The 21,690-nt window shown below is 43.8% G+C and overlaps 1 protein-coding gene across 1 annotated transcript in view; it reads right to left on the bottom strand.

Annotated features, from left to right (window-relative positions):
• Window positions 1-21,465, bottom strand: part of LOC147122642 (TBC1 domain family member 14-like) — a 96,082-nt gene extending 74,617 nt beyond the window's left edge. The window contains exons 1-2 of the mRNA XM_086008335.1: window positions 21,185-21,465; window positions 5,210-5,939 (exon numbers count right to left, since the gene is read on the bottom strand). Of these exons, the coding sequence (XP_085864461.1) occupies window positions 5,210-5,939; window positions 21,185-21,356 (902 nt within the window). The 5' untranslated portion in view covers window positions 21,357-21,465. The remainder of the gene's footprint in view (window positions 1-5,209; window positions 5,940-21,184) is intronic.
• Between the last annotated feature and the right edge of the window lie 225 nt (window positions 21,466-21,690).

Here is a 21,690-nt window from a genome sequence, read left to right as displayed (position 1 = left end):
CATGATTTATTGTTCTAGGAAACTGTTTCATAAGAACATAAGAAATAGGAGCAGGAATAGACCATTTGGCCCCTCGAGCCTGCTCCGCCATTCACCAAGATTATGGCTGATCTGGTCTTGGCCTCAACTCCACTTTCCTGCCGGCTCCCCATAATCCTGGACTCCCTTATCATTCAAAAATCTGTCTATTGCCACCTTAAATATATTCAGCGACCCAGCCTCCACAGCTCTCTGGGGTAGAGAATTTCAAAGAATCACGACCCTCAGAGAAGAAATTCCTCCTCATCTCCGTTTTAACTGGCGACCCCTTATTCTGAAACTATGCCCTAGTTTTCGGTACCCCCACGAGGGGAAACATCCTCTCTGCATCTACCCTGTCAAGCCCCCTCAGAATCTTATACGTTTCAATAAGATCACCTCTCATTTCTTCTAAACTCCAATGAGTATAGGCCCAACTTTTCTTCATAAGGCAACCCCTCCATCTCAGGAATCAACTTAATGAACCTTCTCTGAACTGCCTCCAACGCAAGTACAGGAAACTCTCTGGTAGCCGGCACCGATGGGGCCGGGATGGTGCCGGTTGATTAAAAATTCCGGATGACGGAGAGGGTTATCTACCGAGGCTATTCTTAACAAGCAAAGAGTCAGACTCCTGTTATTGAGGTGTTCGGGCTTCCGACAGCGCCAAGAAGCCGAGTAGTGGCAGTTTGGAGAACTACCCCCACTGACTAACTCGGCCACTGCGGGAGACTTGGATTCGGCAATATTTCTGGTTATTGAGGTGTTTTCAGAGTATGAATTTTGCCGGTTAATAGAGAATTCCAGATATTTAGGTGCCGTTTAAATGAGAGTTTCCTGTATATCCTTCCTTAAATAAGGAGACCAAAACTGTACACAGTACTCTAGGTGTGGTCTCACCAACACCCTGTACAGTTGTAGCAAGACTTCCCTACTTTTATACTCCATTCCCTTTGCAATAAAGGCCAACATTCTATTTGCCTTCCTAATTACTTGCTGTACCTGCATGCTAACTTTGTGTGTTTCGTGTACAAGGACCCCCAGATCCCTCTGTACCGCAGCATTTTGTAGTCACGCTCCATTTAAATAATAATTTGCTTTTTTATTTTTCCCACCAAAGTGGATAACCTCACATTTTCGTACATTATACTCCATCTGCCAAATTTTTGCCCACTCACTTAACCTATCTATATCCCTTTGCAGATTCTGTGTCCTCTTCACAACTTGCTTTCTCACCTACCTTTGTATCAGCAGCAAATTTAGCTACATTACACTCAGTCCCTTCATCCAAGTCATTAATATAGATTGTAAACAGCTGATGCTCCAGTACTGATCCATGTGGCACCCCACTAGTTACAGTTTGCCAACCTGAAAATGACCCATTTATCCTGACTCTCTGTTTCCTGTTAGTTAGTCAATCCTCTATCCATGCTAATATATTACCCCCAACCCCATGAGCTCTTATCTTGCGCAGTAACCTTTTATGTGGCACCTTATCGAATGCCTTCTGGAAATCCAAATACACTACATCTACTGGTTCCCCTTTATCCACCCTGCTCGTTACATTGGAGGATAGCTAATGTTACCCCACTATTCAAAAAAGGTGGTAGAGAAAAAGCGGGGAGTTATAGACCGGTAAGCCTGACATCGGTAGTGGGGAAAATGCTAGAATCTATTATAAAAGATGTAATAGCAGAGCACTTGGTAAGCAGTGACAGGATTGGACAAAGTCAACATGGATTTACAAAAGGTAAATCATGCTTGACTAATCTACTGGAATTTTTTGAGGATGTAACTGGTAAAATAGATAAGGGAGAACCAGTGGATGTGGTGTATTTGGACTTTCAGAAGGCTTTCGATAAGGTCCCGCATAAGAGATTAGCGTGCAAAATTAAGGCACATGGGATTGGGGGCAAGGTATTGAGTTGGATAGAGAACTGGTTGGCGGACAGAAAGCAAAGAGTTGGAATAAACGGGTCGTTTTCCGAGTGGCGGGCGGTGACTAGTGGGGTACCGCAAGGATCGGTCCTAGGACCCCAGCTGTTCACAATATATATTAATGATCTGGACGAGGGAATTGGATGTAATATCTCCAAATTTGCAGACGACACAAAGCTGGGTGGGAGGGTAAGCTGTGAGGAGGATGTCGAGAAACTCCAGTACGATTTGGACAGATTGGGTAGAAACATGGCAAATGCACTATAATGTGGATAAATGTGAGGTTATCCACTTTGGTGGCAAAAACAGGAAGGCAGATTATTATTTGAATGGCAATAGATTGGGAGAAGGGGAAGTGCAAAGAGACCTGGGTGTTCTTGTGCACCAGTCGCTGAAGGTAAGCATGCAGGTGCAGCAGGCGGTTAAGAAGGCAAATGGTATGTTGGCCTTCGTAGCAAGAGGGTTCGAGTACAGGAACAAGGATGTCTTGCTACAGTTGTACAGGGCCTTGGTGAGACCGCACCTTGAGTAGTGTGTGCAGTTTTGGTCGCCTTACCTGAGGAAGGACGTTCTTGCCATGGAAGGAGTGCAGCGAAGATTCACCAGGCTGATACCTGGGATGGCAGGAATGACGTATGAGGAGAGATTGTGTCGATTGGGCTTATATTCACTGGAGTTTAGAAGATTGAGAGGGGATCTCATCGAAACCTATAAAATTCTGTCAGGCCTGGACAGACTAGATGCAGGAAGGATGTTTATGATGGCCGGTGAGTCCAGAACCAGGGGTCATAGTCTAAGGATAAGGGGTAAGCCATTTAGGACTGAAATGAGGAGGAATTTCTTCACCCAGAGAGTGGTGAACCTGTGGAATTCTCTGCCACAGAGGGCGGTGGAGGCCAGTTCATTAAATATATTCAAAAAGGAGTTGGATATATTTCTTAAGGCTAAAGGGATCAAGGGATATGGGGAGAAGGCAGGGACAGGGTACTGAATTTGGATGATCAGCCATGATCTCATTGAATGGCGGAGCAGGCTCGAAGGGCCGAATGGCCTACTCCTGCTCCTATCTTTCTATGTCTATGTTTCTATCGTCAAAGAACTCGAGAAAATTTGTCAAACGTGATTTCTCTTTCATAAAACTCTACTTGACCATCATGATTTTCTAAATGTCCTGCTACTACTTCCTTAATAATGGACTCCAGCATTTTCCCAATGACAGATGTTAGGCTAACTGGTTTATAGTTTCCTGCTTTGTGTCCCTCCTTTCTTGAATAGGGATGTTACCTTTGCGGTTTTCCAATCCGCTGGGATCTCTCCAGAATCCAGAGAATTTTGGTAGATTACAACCAATGCATCCACTATCTCTGCAGCCACTTCTTTTAAGACCCTAGGATGCAGGCCATCAGGTCCATGGGACTTGTCCACCTTTAGTCCCACAAGTTTGCTTTGTACTTTTTCTCTAGTGATAGTGATTGTTTTAAGTTCCCCCCTCCATATCGCCCCTTGATTATCAATTATTATTGGGATGCTTTTAATGTCTTCTACTGTGAAGACCGACAAAATATTTGTTCAAAGTCTCTGCCATTTCCCTGTTTCCCATTATTAATTCCCCAGTCTTATCCTCAAGGGACCAACGTTTACTTTAGTTACTCTCTTCCTTTTTATATACCTGTAGAAACTCTTTCTGTTTTTATATTTCTTGCTAGTTTACTCTCAATCTATCTTCTCTCATTTTTTGAGTCATCCTTTGCAGGTTTCTAAAGATTTCCCAATCCTCTGGCCCACCACTAATCTTCACATCATAGTATGCCTTTGTTTTCAATTTGATACCATCCTTAGTTAGCCACAGATGGTTTATTCTTTTCTTAGAGTCAGTCTTTCTTTCTGGAATATATCTTTGCTGACAGTTATGAAATATCTCCTTAAATGTCTGCCACTGCTTATCTACCACCTTCAATCTATTTTGCCAGTCCACTTTAGCCAAATCTGTCTTCATACCTTTGTAATTGCCTTTATTTAAGTTCAGGACACTAGTTTGAGACCCAAGTTTCTCACCCTCAAACTGAATTTGAAATTCCAACATGCTGTGATCACTCTTCCCTAGAGGATCCTTTACTATGAGATTAATTAATCCTATCTCATTACACATTACCAGATCTAAAATAGCCTGCTCCCTGGTTGTTTCCACAACGTATTGTTCTAAGAAATGATCCTGAATACACTCTATGAACTCTTTCTCAAGGCTACCTTTGCCAATTTGATTTGTCCAATCTAAATAAAGATTAAACTCACCCATGATTATTGCAGTACCTTTCTTACAAGCCTCCATTATTTCTTGATTTATACTCTGTCCTACAGTGTAGCTTCTGTTAAGGGGCCTATAGACTATGCCCACCAGTGACTTATTTCCATTATTTCTTATCTCCACCTGTACTGATTCTACTAGTTTATCTTCTGAGTCAAGATCCTTTATCACTACTGTCCTTGTCATCCTTAAATATCAGGGCTACCGCCCAACCCCTTCCTGGTCCAGTATGTCTGGAATAATGGAGGAGTCCAGCACTCGAATGCAAAAGTGCTGAAATGTTTGCAACCATCTTCAACCAGAAGTGCCAAATGGACATTCTGATCCTTCGCTGCCTCCTTATGAAAGGTACGCACCATTACAGATTCAGCCAATTTGATTCACCTCCTAACTCCCCACCATCTACAAGGCACAAGTCAGGAGTGCGATGAAATACTCTCCACTTGGTTGGATGGGCGCAGCTGCAACAATACTCAAGAAGATCGACACCATCCAGGACAAAGCAGTCTGTGTGATCAGCACCTCATCCACTAGTTTAAATGTCCAACTCCTCCACCACCAGCATTCGGTGACTGCAGTGTATACTAACTATAGGATGTACCGCAGCAACTCGCCATGGCTTCTCCAGTAGCACTTCCCAAACCCACGACCTCCACCACCTAGAAGGAAATGGGAACACCACACACCATTCTTACTTGGGACATGCATCACTGCTCCTTCATCATCGCTAGGTCAAAATCCTGGAACTCTCTACATAACAGCTTTTGTGGGCACACCTTCACTACACGAAGGCAGCAGCCCAGCACCACCTTCTCAGGGCAAGTAAGACAAGTTAACACAAAGAAAAAGATTCACAGCAAACATACCATCCCCTCCCCATCTTCTCTGCTTCCAGCAGAGCAGTAGTAAAGGTTTAAAAAACACACAATTAATTGGAGTGGACTATACCTGGTAAAAAAGCTGGCAAGTGTGCCCAGTTTTTTGTATTTGGTCTCTTGTTCTGAAGGACTGTCCGCTTGATTGTAGGTGTCTCTGGAGGAATTTAGACTGATGTCCGTGAACTGTGCCTCATCAGTTTCCAGATTTACAATTGCACTCGAGTCACTGGTGACCAGACTATCTAGAATATCCTCATTGCTAACAGACAGGGTTGTGGACAGTTCTGTGCTCAGGCTGGAAATACTGCTTACAGATATATCATCGGCCTTGTTTGCTCCTCTGCTAGATGGACTGTAAAGCTTCACATTATCATAGCCAGATCGTGGGAACGTTGAGGATTTTCGCAATGCATTGTCAGCCTCGAGACGTATAGCTGGTGAGCACATACCAGGTGGGAGACTACCTGAACCTTGTCCAAGTGTGTCGTGCGAAAATCCAGTAGTCTGGGATGAATCAACATTGTTCGTTCGGACATTTAATACACCACAATGGATGGGCTCTGGATTTCCAATTTCCAGTGTGGGAATGCCCGAGTCCTCAGAATTAAGGCTATTACTGTCTTCATACCTAGAGCAGTGCAAATTGTGCTTGTATTTTGGTACAGACAAAGACCACATTGTCTTCACTTCACAGTTTTGAAAATTCACAACTTCACAACTGTCAACACACTGTCCAGCAGGGGTCATGAAGTTGGCGCAAATTCTGCCCTCCATTATCTTAGGTGGGTTGCTATATGTACCTAAATAACAAAAACAAAAATCAACATTTTGAAATAGAAAGTTGAATCTCAGGTACAAAGTGTAAAAAGGATTAAAAGCTATGAGAAAATTGTTCACAATTAACAACTTAGGTAACCTTAAAAACCAAGACTGTAAAAACAGTTTTTCATACCAAATCGGTTTTGGAGTCGTACTGCCAAACTGCAAAAATGTTTGACATATTTCCTCCAACAGAAAATAAATTAGCTCTTTGGTTAGAACCAAACAAATTTCAACACCAATATCAAAAATGACAACATATATTCACCTTGATACTAATTACAGGTCAGTATGGGATTCCTATTTGTGCTGACAGCACTATGCACAGACATTTTTGAAAGCAATTAAAATGCAAGATACAGAAAGAGAAAGAAACAGCATTTAATGTAATAAGGAGGGAAAACACATAAGTGGGCTGAGCAACATAGCATGTTAGCACAGAATGTTAGTTCTTTCAAATTCAGCCCAGATTGATGAGACAAAAGTATTTTCTATGATCGTAACGATACATGAAGCAAATTGGAAAAGTCTCAACACATTTGTTACGAGATGTATCCTCAACACAAAATTGGCAAAAATTTAAGTGAGGTTGATAAAGGACCAGTGTGGAAAACAAAGAAAATTCACACTCGTATTGTAACAAATTCAGGCACATTGTCTGGGCTGACCAAAAGGCAGCTTTATTTTGCATTTGGCTAAGCTATACCTAATGAGAGAATGCTCAATTCTGAGACTGGGTGCCGAAAGTAAAGAGGTGTTCTATTTCCCCGGCAAAGACATCCCTCACCTCGATGAGCATAATAATGTACCAAAAGCATTCGTTTTCAAAAGAGTTGATCTTAAACAGAGAATTGATACCAAACATGATACATTTTTGTTCATGAGTTGCATATAAATAACTCAATACGAGCTCTTGCTCATCAGTATCAACCTTCAATAGGCTCAGCCACTGGAATTTTCAGTTAACTTCAAAAATATTGCTAAACATACAGAAATGCCTTTGTTTTCTAAACAGATTCTTTTACTACTCCAGGCCATTTCTCTTACCCTGTGCTGTAAGTCGCAATTGCAAACTACTTCCTCCATTACCACATCCATCAATGAGGAAGTTCTATCATTTCCCTTCCCTCCCCCATGCTAAACAAGACTTGGACCTCAAGTACAGGAAACTGCACTGGCTTCCTGTTTTAAATAGCTACTTTGTGTCAGTCTTCACTCACTGAGACTTGTGCTTAGTTGCCATTAACACAATATACAGTAGACATAAAGTTGGAAATTTCAAAAGTGGATTCAGCTTTAATCTCAGAAAGAATAAGGGGGTCTCAAATTAGATAGGGCTGCTAGTCCCGACAGCATTCACCCGAGGGTTCTCACAGAGGCTGCTAGTCCGACAGCATTCACCTGAGGGTGCTCACAGAGGTGGACAGGGTGCCAAGTGAGCTCCTTGCTTACAGATTGAACAGCTCAGCAGAGTCAGGGCTTGTTTCCATAGACTGGCGGGATGCCAACGTTGTGCCAATATTCAAAAATGGCAACAAGTCAGAACTGGGAGATTACAGGTCCATAAACTTGACTTTGGTCATGAAAGCTGCTGGAAAGGAAAACTAGAGATACTTTCTATGACCACCTGGACAAAAAAAGGGTTATTAGAAACTCTTAACAGCGCTTCTGGAAGACAAAGTCACGTCTCACCAACCTCGTTACATTTTTTGAAGCGGTTACGAGGTTAGTGAATGAAGGTAGCCCAATTAATACAGTACAGCACAGGAGGCCATTCAGCCCATTGTGCCTGAGCCAGCTCTCCGAAAGAGCTACCAATTAGTCCCACTCCCCTGCTCTTTCCCCATAGCCCTCCAAATGTTGACTTTACAAGTTTATATCCCATTCTCTTTTCAAAGTTACTTTGAATCTGCTCCCAGCACCCTTTCAGGCAGTGCATTCCAAATCATCACAACTCAGATTTTTAAAATTCTCATCTTCCCCCTGGCTTTTTGCCAATTATCTTAAATCTGTGTCCCCTGGTTAACAGCCCTCCTGCAAGTGGAAAGTTTTGCCCCATCTACTCTATCTAAACCCCTTATAATTTTGAACATCTCTGTTAAATCTCTCAATCTTCTTTGCTCAAAGGAGAACAACCCTAGCTTCTCTGGTCTCTCCACATAACTGAATTTCCTCATCCCTGACACCATTCTGGTAAATCTCCTCTGTACCCTCTCCAAGGACTTGGTATCCTTTCTAAAGTGTGGTGCCTACAATTGGACACAATACTCTAGCTGAGATCTAACCAGTGATTTATAAAGGTTTACCATAACTTCCTTGTTTTTATACTATATGCCTCTATTTATAAAGCCATGGGTCCCGTATTTAAAAAACATCTTCAACTTGTCCGACCGCATTCAAAGATTTGTGTACACGAACTCACAGGTGTCTGTTCCTGTATCCTCTTTAAAATTTGAACTTTTAGGTTATACTGCCTGTCCTCATTGTTCCTTCCAAAATGAATCACTTCACACCTCCGCACTAAATTAAATTTGCCATGTGTCTGTTCATTTCACCAGTCTGTCTAGGTCCTCCTGAAGTCTACTGCTATCCGCCTCCTTGTTTACTTATTTTCCAAGCTTTGTCTCATTCACAAGCTTCAAAATGATGCCCCTGCACCCAAGTCCATAATCGGAGTGACTCCTGCCAATGGCCGGAAGCTGCGCAGAAGCGCATTAATTTGGAACAAGAAGCTTCTTTCCACCGCCGCCCCCCCGCCCCCACCCCACGGAGCATTTTTCCTCACAGCCTGCTCTCTCCCGGCATTTTTCCTCACAGCACAAAGAGCAGTGATCCTAATAACCAACTTCTGGGGGACACCACTCTACATTTCCCTCCAGTCTGAAAAACAACTATTCAGTAGTTTGCTCTGCTTTCTGTCTCAGCCTATTTCGTATCCATGCAGCCACTGCCCCTTTAATCCCATGGGCTTCAATTTTGCTAATTTTGTTATGGTCCTTCGAAATTTATTATTTGACAAAGCTTTTTGGAATAATCCGTAAATGTTTAAAAAGGAAACATTTCAATGAGTAGGGCACGAAGAACTATTTTTAAAAGTTGCATTATAAAATGTTGATAACATATGCTGACTCACTATACTGAAAAACAGTAGTCTAGATCTCCAAGGTTTCTTGGAATGCATTTATACTACAAGTAGTTTAGTGTCAGTGCAAAGTGATGCTGGCGCTGCACCAACACTCAACTTGCGTGGTGTAAATTGAGTGTTAAGACCGACACTAACTCTGAAGCAGAGCAAGACTCCATCTTCCAAGGGATTCTATGTCAATGTGGAAATTAATTAGGTGGTGGATTTGTCACTGCCACTTTCATGTGTGCAAGGTAGCAAATTCATTAACTAAAGGTTGGTTGGGGTGAAACTGTAAAAAGAGGAAGTGAAAGTATCACTAGGCTGAGAACAACAAACAAGGTTTAACTGTACTAAAAACCACAACATAACAGTTTCACCACTCACATACCACAGCAGAAACAACGTACCAATTAGTTTACAGTTTTCTCAGTAATCAAGTAGCGAAACCATCTTCTCCACTTAGGATATCCAAAACCAATTTGTTTTTTAAAAAACAAGAGTTTTATATACCTCATGTTAATTCATCAGCCACATGAAAAGCCAGCGTATAGACTTTGTATCTATATTACATGGATTCAACAGCCACATTCTGAAAAAAGTCCATCGGTTCATCAAATAACCATTTGTTCAAACACAAGGCTCTTTTTGGAACTGGGCGAGGGGGTCTAAAGCTCAAATTGCATATCAACATTACATGCCAATGCGTCTCCTCCTCTCCTGAAGCAACTCATTGCTGGGATATGATTTTACAGATGACGTGACGAGCACCTTCCATTACCTCAGCCAAGTCACCATTATCCACGGATGAACCTTGACAGTGATCGACAGGAGGCTACTGGACTGGGGAAGAGAAACAAGACAATCACAGACTGAAGAGCCTGAAGATGCATTTGTATAGCACCTTTCATGAACTCAGGATGTCCCAAAGCACTTAACAGCCAAATAAGTACTTTTGAAGCGTGGTCACTGCTGTAATGTAGGCAACACTGCAGCCAATTTTCACACAGCAAGGTAAAACAAACAGCAATGAGATAATGATCAGATGATCTGTTTTAGTCATGTTAGTTGAGAAATAAACATTGGCCAGGATATTGGGGAGAACTCCCCTGCTCTTCATCAAAATAGTGCCCAAGATCTTTTACGTCCACTTGAGGGGTCAGACAGGGCCTCGGTTTAACATCTCAACCAAAAGACTGCTGACAGTGCAGCACTCCCTCAGTCCTGTACTGGAGTGTCAGCCTGGATTATGTACTCAAGTCCCTGGAGTGGGACATGAACACATAGCCATCTGACTCAGGAGGCAAGAGTGCTACCCACTGAGCTATGCTGACACCAAACATTGTCCTCAATCAAAGCTCACATACAATTCCAGTACAAATTGCCAGATTGTGAGCAAGAGCGAGACCCAGCCTAATTTCCCTCCCTTCCAAACCTATTGCGGCCCTACCACTGCCTGGCCAACAACAATTTATTCAGGTTAGACCAAAATCAAACCTGGAATCTCTTTGATACGCATTGTTCAGCTACTCAAGAGTACTGGTGAGGGCAATGGTTCCTCTGCGGAGTGCAGCCAAAGTCAAGTCCACGGTACCACAGGTGGCTCAGCTGCACAGGGGGCGGGGGAAGGAAAAAGAGTGGAAGAGCAATAGTGGTAGGGGATTTGATAGTTAGGGGAGCAGACAGGTGCTTCTGTGGCCGCAGAAGTGACTCCAGGATGGTATGTTGCCTCCCTGGTTCCAGGGTCAAGGAGGTCACTGGACGTCTGCAGGACACTCAGAGGAGAGGGTGAACAGTTCTTGTCCATATCAGTACCAACGACATAGACAGAACGAGGGATGAGGTCCTGCAGGCAGACTATAGGGAGCTAGGAGAGAGATTAAAAAGCAGGACCTCAAAGGTAGTAAATCCAGATTACTCCCAGTGCCACGTGTTAGTGAGTACAGGAATAGGAGGATAGAACAGATGAATGTGTGGCTTGAGAGATGGTGCAGGAGGGAGGGCTTTCGATTCCTGAGGCATTGGGACTGTTTCTGGGGAAGGTGGGACCTGTACAAGCCGGACGAGTTACACCTCAACAGAGTTGGGACCAATATTCTAGTGGGGAGGTTTGCTTGTACTGTTGGGGAGGGTTTAAACTAGCTTGGCAGGGGGATGAGTACCAGCATGTAGGAGTAGAAAAGAGGAATAAAGTGCATAAAAGAGTGAGTGTTGGATAGTACTAGAGAAGAAAATAGCACTAGAGGCAGAAGGCGTACCATATTAGATAGGAGCAAACTACGAAAATTTTTAAAATGGGTTTAGAATGCATGTACGTAAACACAAAAAGTGTGGTGAATAAAGTTGGTGAGCTACAAGAACAATTAGCCGTGTGGCAATATGATGTTGTGGTAATAACAGAAACATGGCTTAAAAATGGTGAGGACCTGGCACTTAATATTCAAGGGTACAAGGTGTTCAGAAAAGATAGGGAAGAAGAAAGGGAGGTGGGGTGGCAGTGCTGATTAAGGAAGACGTTGTAGTGTTGGAAAGGGAGGATGTTCTTGAGGGGACAAAGACAGAATCCATTTGGTTAGAGCCGAGGAACAAAAAGGGTATGATCATGCTATTGGGGGTATCCTATAGGACTCCAAATAGCGAGAGGGAGGTAGAGGAGCAAATCTGCAGGGAAATCGCAAGAGCTATAGAGTGGTGATATTGGGGGACATTAATTACCCAAATATCGATTGGGATAATGCTAGGGTAAAGGCAGAGGAATTTCTGAAATGTGTTCAGGAGAATTTCCTTGACCAGTATGTTCTTGGCCCAACTCCCAACCATTGCGAGTGCAGTGGCGTTGAGTGAAGCAAGAGTTTGGTAAGTGAGAGAAAAGTTATTTAAGTTTATTTAGTGAGTTTAAGTGAAGGAAAATTTAATTTTATGAAGTAAGTTTAATTTATTAAAGTAAATTAAACTGTTGGGGAGTTTAAACCGGAAGTAGAATCCAGGTTTATAAAGGGGCGGGACAAGTGTGGCAGCGCAAGTGTGGTGGCGTTGAGTGAAGCGAGAGTTTGGTAAGTGAGAGAGTTCGGGCAAGTGGGAGGTGAGGGGGTGTTTCTGTTCTGTTTTGTTTCCCACTCTCAGGCTTAGCCAGCACTGCGGAAGCGGAGCAGCGAGACGACTCAACCTAACAGGCCCCACAGACAGCTTTCAAAAGGGAGGTAGGTGATCAGCTGGTTGGTAGGTCCTCTTCCTTCTCTGTTATACCTTATAAGTTGGTAAGTCCTATTAAATAGTGGTGTGATATTCATCATCTATATCGGGGCAGAGGGTCTTCATAACTAATGAGAAATTTAATTAATTACATAGAAATGGGTGAACAGGTGATGTGTTACTGTTGCGAAATGTGGGAGCCGGTGGACCCCATTGAGGCTCACGGTGATTACATTTGCGATAAGTGTTTGCTGCTAGAGGAACTCAGGCTCCGTGTTAAAGAGCTTGAGACCGAGCTTCAGACACTGCGACACATCAGGGAGGGGAAGAAGTACCTGGACTCTATGTTTCAGGAGGTAGTCACACCTATGAAATTAATCTAGATGTAGTCCATGGTCAGGGACAGGACGGTGTGACTATGAGTGAGGCAGGTACGGGGATCCAGGAGGTAGTGTTGGAGGAGCCGCAGCCCTTGCTCTTGTCAAACAGGTTCGAGGTTCTTACTCCCTGTGAGGGCGGGAGCGGGGACGAGCAACCTGGCCACAGCACCGTGGAACGGGGGGCCATTCATGAGGGGGGAGTAAAAAGAAATGTTGTAGTGGTAGGGGATAGTATCATTAGAGGGATAGATAGGATTCTCTGCAGTCGAGAGCAGGAGTCCCGAAGGCTGTGTTGCCTGCCCAGTGCCAGGGTTAAGGACATCTCTTCTGGGCTGGAAAGAAACTTGGAGGGGGAGGATCCAGTTGTCGTGGTCCATGTTGGATCAAACGACGTAGATAGGACAAGGAAGAAGGTTCTGTTAAAGGAGTATGAGCAGCTAGGGGTCAAATTAAAAAACAGAACCTCAAGGGTAATCATTTCTGGATTATTACCTGAGCCATGAGCGAATTTGGCTAGGATAAATAAAATTAAAGAGTTAAATGCGTGGCTCAAAGACTGGTGTGGGAGAAATGGGTTTTGCTTCTTGGGACACTGGCATCAGTACTAGGGCAAGAGGGAGCTGTTCCGTTGGGACGGACTTCACTTGGCCAGTGCTGGGACTAGAATCCTGGCGAATCATAACTAGGGCTGTAGAGAGGGCTTTAAACTAATTAGTGGGGGGGGGGGGGGGGGGGAGGTTTCTAGAGAGCAAATAATAAAAATGACAACGGAGAAGGTCATAGACCTAGGTAGCAGTAGGGGAATTAAAAACCAGAGCGTGTCAGGAAGGGACAGAAGGTATGGAGTAAAAGGTAAAGTAGTAAAAGGGGAAAAAGCAGGAACTAAGTGTCACAAAACATATTTGAAAGTTCTTTATCTGAATGCACGTAGCATTCGGAACAAAATAGACGAGTTAACGGCACAAATAACTACATATGGGTATGATCTTGTGGCCATTACAGAAACATGGCTGCAGGGTGACCATGACTGGGAATTAAACATACCAGGGTATTTAACAATCAGGAAGGACAGGCAGGAAGGAAGGGGAGGTGGGGTGGCTATGTTAATAAAGGAAGGAATCACTGTCATCGAGAAATGATATTGGGTCAAAGGATCAGGATAGTGAAACAGTTTGGGTGGAGATAAGGAATAATAAGGGGAAAAAACACTAGTGGGCGTAGTCTATAGGCCTCCTAACAGTTGCAACTCTGTTGGACGGAGTATTAATCAGGAAATAGTTGGGGCTTGTAATAAGGGAACAGCTATAATTATGGGGGATTTTAACTATCATATTAACTGGACAAGTCAAATTGGGCAGGCCAGCCTTGAGGAAGAGTTCATTGAGTGTATTAGGGATGGGTTTCTTGAGCAGTGTGTAACTGAACCGACCAGGGGGCAAGCAACCTTAGATCTGGTCCTGTGTAATGAGTCAGGATTAATTAAAAATGTTCCAGTAAAGAATCCCCTTGGAATGAATGACCATAACATGGTTGAATTCCATATTCAATTAGAGGGTGAGAAGGTTGGATCTCAAACAAGCGTATTGAGCTTGAATAAAGGAGACTATGAAGGTATGAGAGCGGAATTGATTAGAGTGGACTGGGAAAATAGATTAAAAGGGTAAGACGGTACATGAGCAGTGGAGTACATTTAAGGAGTTATTTTACAACTTTCAAAAAATATATATTCCACTGAGGAAAAAAGGGTGTAAAAGAAATGACAGCCATCCGTGGCTAAGTAAAGTAATTAAGGATAGCATTCGACTAAAAAGGGCATATAAGGTAGCCAAATCTAGTGGGAGGATAGAAGATTGGGAAGTCTTCAAAAGACAGCAAAAAAATAACTAAAAGATTGATTAAGAAAGGGAAGATAGATTATGAAAGTAAATTAGCAAAAAATATAAAAACAGATAGCAAGAGCTTCTATAGTTATATAAAAAGAAAAAGGGTGGCTAAAGTAAATGTTGGTTCCTTAGACGATGAGACCGGGAAATTAATGGTGGGAAACATGGAGATGGCAAAAACGCTGAACAAATATTTTGTTTCAGTCTTTACGGTAGAGGACACTAAGAATATCCCAACACTGGACAAACAGGGGGCTCTGGGGGGGAGGGAGCTAAATACGATTAAAATCACTAAGGAATTGGTACTCAGTAAAATAATGGGACTCAAGGCGGATAAATCCCCTGGACCTGATGGCTTACATCCTAGGGTCTTGAGAGAAGTGGCGGTAGGGATTGTGGATGCATTGGTAATAATTTTCCAAAACTCCCTGGACTCAGCAAAGGTCTCGGCAGATTGGAAAACTGCTAATGTAACACCCTTATTTAAAAAAGGGTAGTAGGCAGAAGGCTGGAAACTATAGACCAGTTAGCCTAACATCTGTGGTTGGTAAAATTTTGGAGTCTATTATTAAGGAGACAGTAACGGGACATTTGGATAAACATAATTTAATAGGACAAAGTCAGCATGGTTTTATGAAGGGGAAGTCATGTTTGCTTGAGTTCTTTGAGGACGTAACATACAGGGTGGATAAAGGGGAACCAGTGGACATAGTGTATTTAGACTTCCAAAAGGCATTTGACAAGGTGCCACGCAAAAGATTATTGCTCAAGATAAAAAATCACGGGATTGGGGGTAATGTTCTGGCATGGGTGGAGGATTGGCTCTCTAACAGAAAGCAGAGAGTTGGGATAAATGGTTCATTCTCAGACTGGCAATCAATAACTAGTGGTGTTCCGCAGGGGTCAGTGCTGGGACCCCAACTCTTTACAATCTATATTAACGATTTGGAGGAGGGGACAGAGTGTAACATATCAAAGTTTGCAGATGATACAAAGATGGGACGGAAAGTAGTGAGTGAGGAGGACATAAAAAACCTGCAAAGGGACATAGGCAGGCTAAGTAAGTGGGCAGAGATTTGGCAGATGGAATACAATACTGGAAAGTGTGAGGTTATGCACTTCGGCAGGAAAAATCATAGAGCAAGCTATTATCTTAATGGCAAGAAACTGGAAAGTACTGCAGTACAAAGGGATCTGGGGGTCTTGGTGCACGAAACTCAAAAAGTTAGTATGCAGGTGCAGCAGGTGATCAAGAAGGCCAATAGAATGTTGGCTTTTATTGCTAGGGGGATAGAATATAAAAACAGGGAGGTATTGCTGCAGTTATACAAGGTATTGGTGAGACCGCACCTGGAATACTGCATACAGTTTTGGTGTCCATACTTAAGAAAAGACATACTTGCTCTCGAGGCAGTACAAAGAAGGTTCACTCGGTTAATCCCGGGGATGAGGGGGTGGACATATGAGGAGAGGTTGAGTAGATTGGGACTCTACTCACTGGAGTTCAGAAGAATGAGAGGCGATCTTATTGAAACATATAAGATTGTGAAGGGGCTTGATCGGGTGGATGCGGTGAGGATGTTCCCAATGATGGGTGAAACTAGAACTAGGGGGCATAATCTTAGAATAAGGGGCTTCTCTTTCAAAACTGAGATGAGGAGAAACTTCTTCACTCAGAGGGTGGTAGGTTTGTGGAATTTGCTGCCCCAGAAAGCTGTGGAAGCTACATCATTAAATATATTTAAAACAGAAATAGATAGTTTCCTAGAAGGGAATTAGGGGTTACGGGGAACGGGCAGGAAATTGGACATGAGTCTAGGTTCGGATCGGTCATGGCCCTGTGGGTGGCGGAGCGGGCCCAGGGGCCGTGTAGCCTGGTCCTGCTCCTACTTCTTGTGTTCCAATTCTGTGTTCGATTTCAGGAGATGGTTCTATTCACAGGGATTAGTGGAGACCTCGGGAACAGGCTGCCAGCTAGGAGTCCTTCAAGAGTAAATTGGGCCTGTTCCTGGCTGGGGTGGAGATCATCTTTTACAGAAGGTAAGTACTGCAGGAAATACAGGGACAGAGTGATCTCCTGGACGAGTTTCGATCGCCTAGATGGGTCGGAGAGGAATTTCCCAGATTTTTCTCCCAAATTGGCCATTGGGTTTTTTAATCTGGTTTTTCGCCTCTCCCGGGAGATCACATAGGTTCGGGTGGGATGGAGAGTGGAAGTAGATTTGAGGTTAGGATCAGATCAGCCATGATCTTATTGAATGGCGGAGCAGGCTCGAGGGGCCGATTGGCCTACTCCTGCTCCTATTTCTTATGTTCTTATGTTTCTTATGGTGCTAGGGAATGAGGTGGGCCAGGTCGACCCAAGTGTCTGTGGGAGAACATTTGGGTACGAGTGATCATCGTATCATAAGATTTAGATTAGCAAGGAACAATCTAGAGTGGAACTTCTAAACTGGAATAGGGCTAACTTCAATGGGATGCAAAAGAAACTAGCCAGGGTAAAAATGGAACCAAAGACTGACAGGAAAAACTAACGAAACAATGGGTGATCTTTTAAGGAAGAGATGTTCCAAGTACAGACTAGGTACATTCCAATAAGAGGGATGGGTAAGGGAACCAAAGCAAGTGCTCCTTGGATGACGATGGAAATAAAGATGATGAAACAAAAAAAAAGATGTATGATGCATGTCATGTGAATTCTTCAAGGGAGAACCAGACCAAATACAGTAAGTTGAGAGGGGAAGTGAAGATGAAAATAAGATTGGCAAAGAGAGAATATGAGAGTAGTTAACATAAAAGGGAACTCAAAAATCCTCTACTGGCATGTAAACAGTTAGTGGGTAGTAAGAGGCGGGGTGGGGCCTATTGGAGACAAAGGTGGCGATATAAGCTTAAAGGCGCAGGGCAAGGCTAGAATACTCAATGAGTACTTTGTATCGGTGTTTACTAAGGAGGTGGATGCTGACAAAATATCGGTAGAAGTGGAAAAGGTAGAAGCAATGGAAGGGGTGAAAATTGATAGACTGGATGAACTAGAAAGGCCTGGTCCAGATGGCTTGCATCCCAGGTTGCGAAAGGAATTGGGGGAGGAGATAGCGGAAGAGCCAACATGGATTTGTAAAAGGCAGATCGTGTTTGACTAATCAAATTGAATTTTTTGATGATGAAACAGAGAGGATTGATGAAGGGTCTGCAATGGATGTTGTCTACATGGATTTTCAGAAGGCATTTGACAAAGTACCACATAGAAGGCTGGTTAACAAAATTGAGGCTCATAGAATAGGTGGGTCAGTGGCAGCTTGGATACGGAACTGACTTAAGGACAGAAAACAGCGAGTTGCGGTAAATGGCTGTTTTTCAGACTGGAGTATGGTAGACAGTGGTATTCCCCAAAGGTCAGTGCTGGGGCCACTGCTTTTTATGACCTGGATATTGGAATACAGAGTAGAATTTCTAAATTTGCCGATAACACCAAACTTGGGGGTGTGGCAAACAGTGAGGATGATACCAATCGACTGCAACAGGACATAGAAAGGCAGAATGGGCAGATGGAATTTAATACAGAGAAGTGCGAGGTGATGCATTTTGGCAGAAGGAACAGGGAGAGGCAATATACAGTTAATGGCACAGTTTTAAAGAGTGTGCAGGGACAGAGGGACCTGGGAGTTAATGTGCATAGGTCCCTGAAGGTGGCAGGACATATTGAGAGTGGTTAGCAAAGCATATGGGATCTTGGGCTTCATAAATAGAGGTATTGAGTACAAAAGTAGAGAAGTTATGCTGAACCTTTATAAAGCGCTGGTTAGGCCACAACTGGAGTATTGCGTCCAGTTCTGGTCACCACACTTTAGGAAGGATGTGAAGGCCCTTGAGAGGGTGCAGAGGAGATTTACCAGAATGGTTCCAGGGATGGGGGATCTTGGTTACAAGGACAGGTTGGAGAAGCTGGATTTGTTTTCATTAGAGCAAAGGAGGTTGAGGGGTGATTTGATAGAGGTGTACAAGATTATGACGGGTTTGGATAGGCTAGACGGGGAAAGGCTGTTCCCACTAGTTGATGGTACAAGGACTAGGAGACACAGATTTAAGGTTTTGGGCAAGAGATACAGGGGGATGTGAGGAAAAACTTTTTTACGCAACGAGTGACGAGGATCTGGAATTCGTTGCCGACGGAAGTGGTGGAAGCGGAGACACTCAATGTTTTCAAGGGGAAACTGGATAGGCACTTGGAAATAAACTTGCAGGGTTACGGGGATAGAGCAGGGGAATTGGACTGACTGGATTGCACTAGAGTGCCGGCACGGACTCAATGGCCTCCTTCTGTGCCGTATGACTATGACTCATTAGCTAAAGTCACGGTTTTATTAAAAAATAAGCTTCTAATTTAAACATATGCTTTCGGAACATGCGAAAATTAACTACTCCGACTCCATCACACAATTTACAATATGGTATGCCTGAAAGGGGAACTCTTTACAAAAAGCTTCTTGGGCAGAAGTTTGGGGATGAAGGAAGCAAAATTATTTTTATAACAATGATATTATGCACACATGATGAGATGCATTGAAATGTAATTCATATTTTCAGATTGTTCCTACCTATTAATGCAGTAGTTCTAAAAATGTTGCTTAATATCTCTGAAAAGGCACACCGAGTTCTCACAAACATTCCTTTTCTCTCACTAAGACTTGCTCTAATCCAGTGGTCTCAAACTATTTTGGTTGAAGGACCACTGCTCAAATGGATTAGTAATCACAGACCCCTCCCCCCACTAAATTATAATACTATATAATACTCATAATATGAAAGTGCTGCATGTAAAGAGTGTTTTAATAATGCTTTTAAGAAAACAGGTATTGACTTACAGATATCAGAGAGATGGGTGTGCCTGCTTTCTCACTGCAGAATCTGATCCTCTCGTCTCATGCCCCACAGTTTGGGAACCTCCCGTGTGATGGGATTAAATGTTGGTTTTGTAGTTTAAAGTTTAATGCGGTTTAGTTGCAATTTGTGTGTTACTGATTTAATTAGTGAATTCAGGAGTGGATATAAATTCTGTGAAATTACAACCTTAACCGGGAGCACAGAAATAAGCTGCAATCTGTGAATGAAGCTGCTCTCACTTCACATCAGCACTTTCACATTTTCTGTTCTTCCCCATAGTTCATCAAACAATATTTACTATCCCCTCCTCGCTGCTATCCATGTTCCTGGTGAGTCTCTATCCAGCTATGAATTCAACAAACCTTGTGTGAGTCCTGCTATCCAACGATCAATGGTGTTTAGTGCATTCCCTGCGCCTCTGAATGCAGCAGGGATCTGGCCCATTTATTTCCTCGTTAACATTAGTTCGCAGACCCCCTGGAAAGTCTCTATAGACCCTTAGGGGTCTGCGGACCCCAGTTTGAGAACCACTACTCTAATCAGTAAGCAAGAAAGCCAGTATAATTGGCAGGCGGAGGCAGCAAGACTGCAGGAAGATAACAATGGACTGGTCAGGTGGGCAGAAAAGTGGCAAATGGAATTAAATCCAGAGAAGTGTGAGGTAATGCATTTGGGGAGAGCTAACAAGGCAAGGGAATACACAATAAATGGTAGGATACTGGGAAGTGTAAAAGAACAGAGGGACCTTGGAGTGCATGTCCACAGACCCTTGAAGGTAGGACAAGTAGATAAGGTGGTCAAGAAGGCACACGGGATAGTTTCCTTATTAGCTGAGGCATAAAATACAAGAGCAGGGAGGTTATGCTTGACCTGTATAAAACACTAATTAGGCCACAGCTAGAGTACTGCGTACAGTTCTGGTCACTATATTAGAGGAATGATGTGGTTGCACTAGACAGCGTACAAAGGAGATTTATGAGGATGTTGCCAGGACAGGAGAATTTTAGCTATGACGAAAGATTGGATAGGCTGGGGTTATTTTCTTTGGAAGAGGTGAAGGGGAGATTTAATTGAGGAGTACAAAATTATGAGGGGGGCCTAGATTGGGTGGATAAGAAGAACGTATTTCCCCTAGCAGAGAGGTCAATAATAAAAAGACTTGCATTTATATAGCACCTTTCACAACCACCATACGTCCCAAAGCACCTTGCAGCCAATTAAGTACTTTTGAAGTGTAATCACTATTGTAATGTAGGAAATGCAGCAGCCAATTTGCACACAGTAAGCTCCCACAAACAGCAACGTGATAATGATCAGCAAATCTGTTTTTGCTATGTTGATTGAGGGATAAATATTGGCCAGGACACCAGGGGGCATAGATTTAAAGTAATTGGTAGAAGGATTAGAGGGGAGTTGAGGAGAATGTTTTTCACCCAGAGGGTGGTGGGGATCTGGAACTCACTGCCTGAAAGGGTGGTGGAGGCAGAAACCCTCATCACATTAAAAAAAAGTAGTTGGATATGCACTTGAAGTGCCGTAAGGACCAAGAGCTGTAAAGTGGGATTAGGCTGGATAGCTCTTTTTCGGCCGGCACAGACACCACGGGCCGAATGGCCTCCTTCTGTGCCGTAAATTTTCTATGAATGGAAGCGGGGGCGGGTGAAGATGGAGATGGGGAAGGGGAAGAGAGACTCGGGCCTCAGATACGCGGCGCACTGACTCCAGTAAATCGCGGTGGCGATGGCGGGCCGCTCCGCTCTCACCTGCTCGGGACACGGCCGGGACCCAGACACTGCGGAAGGGGGACGGGCCCGGAGCGTCGCTCGGGTCGCCATTAAGTTGCGCGGCGGGTGGCTGGGCTTGGCCAGGGGGGTCGGCGGCAACGCCGCTTCTTCTCTCCTCGGGTCCCGGCTGGTCCTGAGACCCACCTTCCATCGGCCTGGGGCGGGAGGGCTGCGGCTCGCGCTCAGCTCCCGGCCTCTTGCCGGAAGTTTCTTTCCTTCACTGCCGCCGCCATTTTGAAACCTGTTGACGTCACGCCGAAAGGACCGATTAATCGATCACTTGAAACTCTGCCGATCGATCGATTTAGACCGAAGCAATCGAGAGGGCGGACGTAAGCGGCGCATGCGCTCATTGCTTGTGGAGCCCTGTGAGTATTACACAGAATCTACTACTACACAGAATGGCCTACTCCTGCTCCTATTTTCTATGTTTCTATGTACTACCTCCTCATAGGACTGCTCCTGGGCCTGGCCAAGAAAGCCAT

The sequence above is a fragment of the Somniosus microcephalus genome, chromosome 2, assembly GCF_052327205.1.
Source record: "Somniosus microcephalus isolate GS21.2 chromosome 2, FLI_Smic_1.0, whole genome shotgun sequence".
Lineage (NCBI taxonomy): Eukaryota > Metazoa > Chordata > Chondrichthyes > Squaliformes > Somniosidae > Somniosus > Somniosus microcephalus.
The sequence above is the reverse complement of the archived record's forward strand: the minus strand, read 5'-3'. Positions and strand labels throughout refer to the sequence as shown.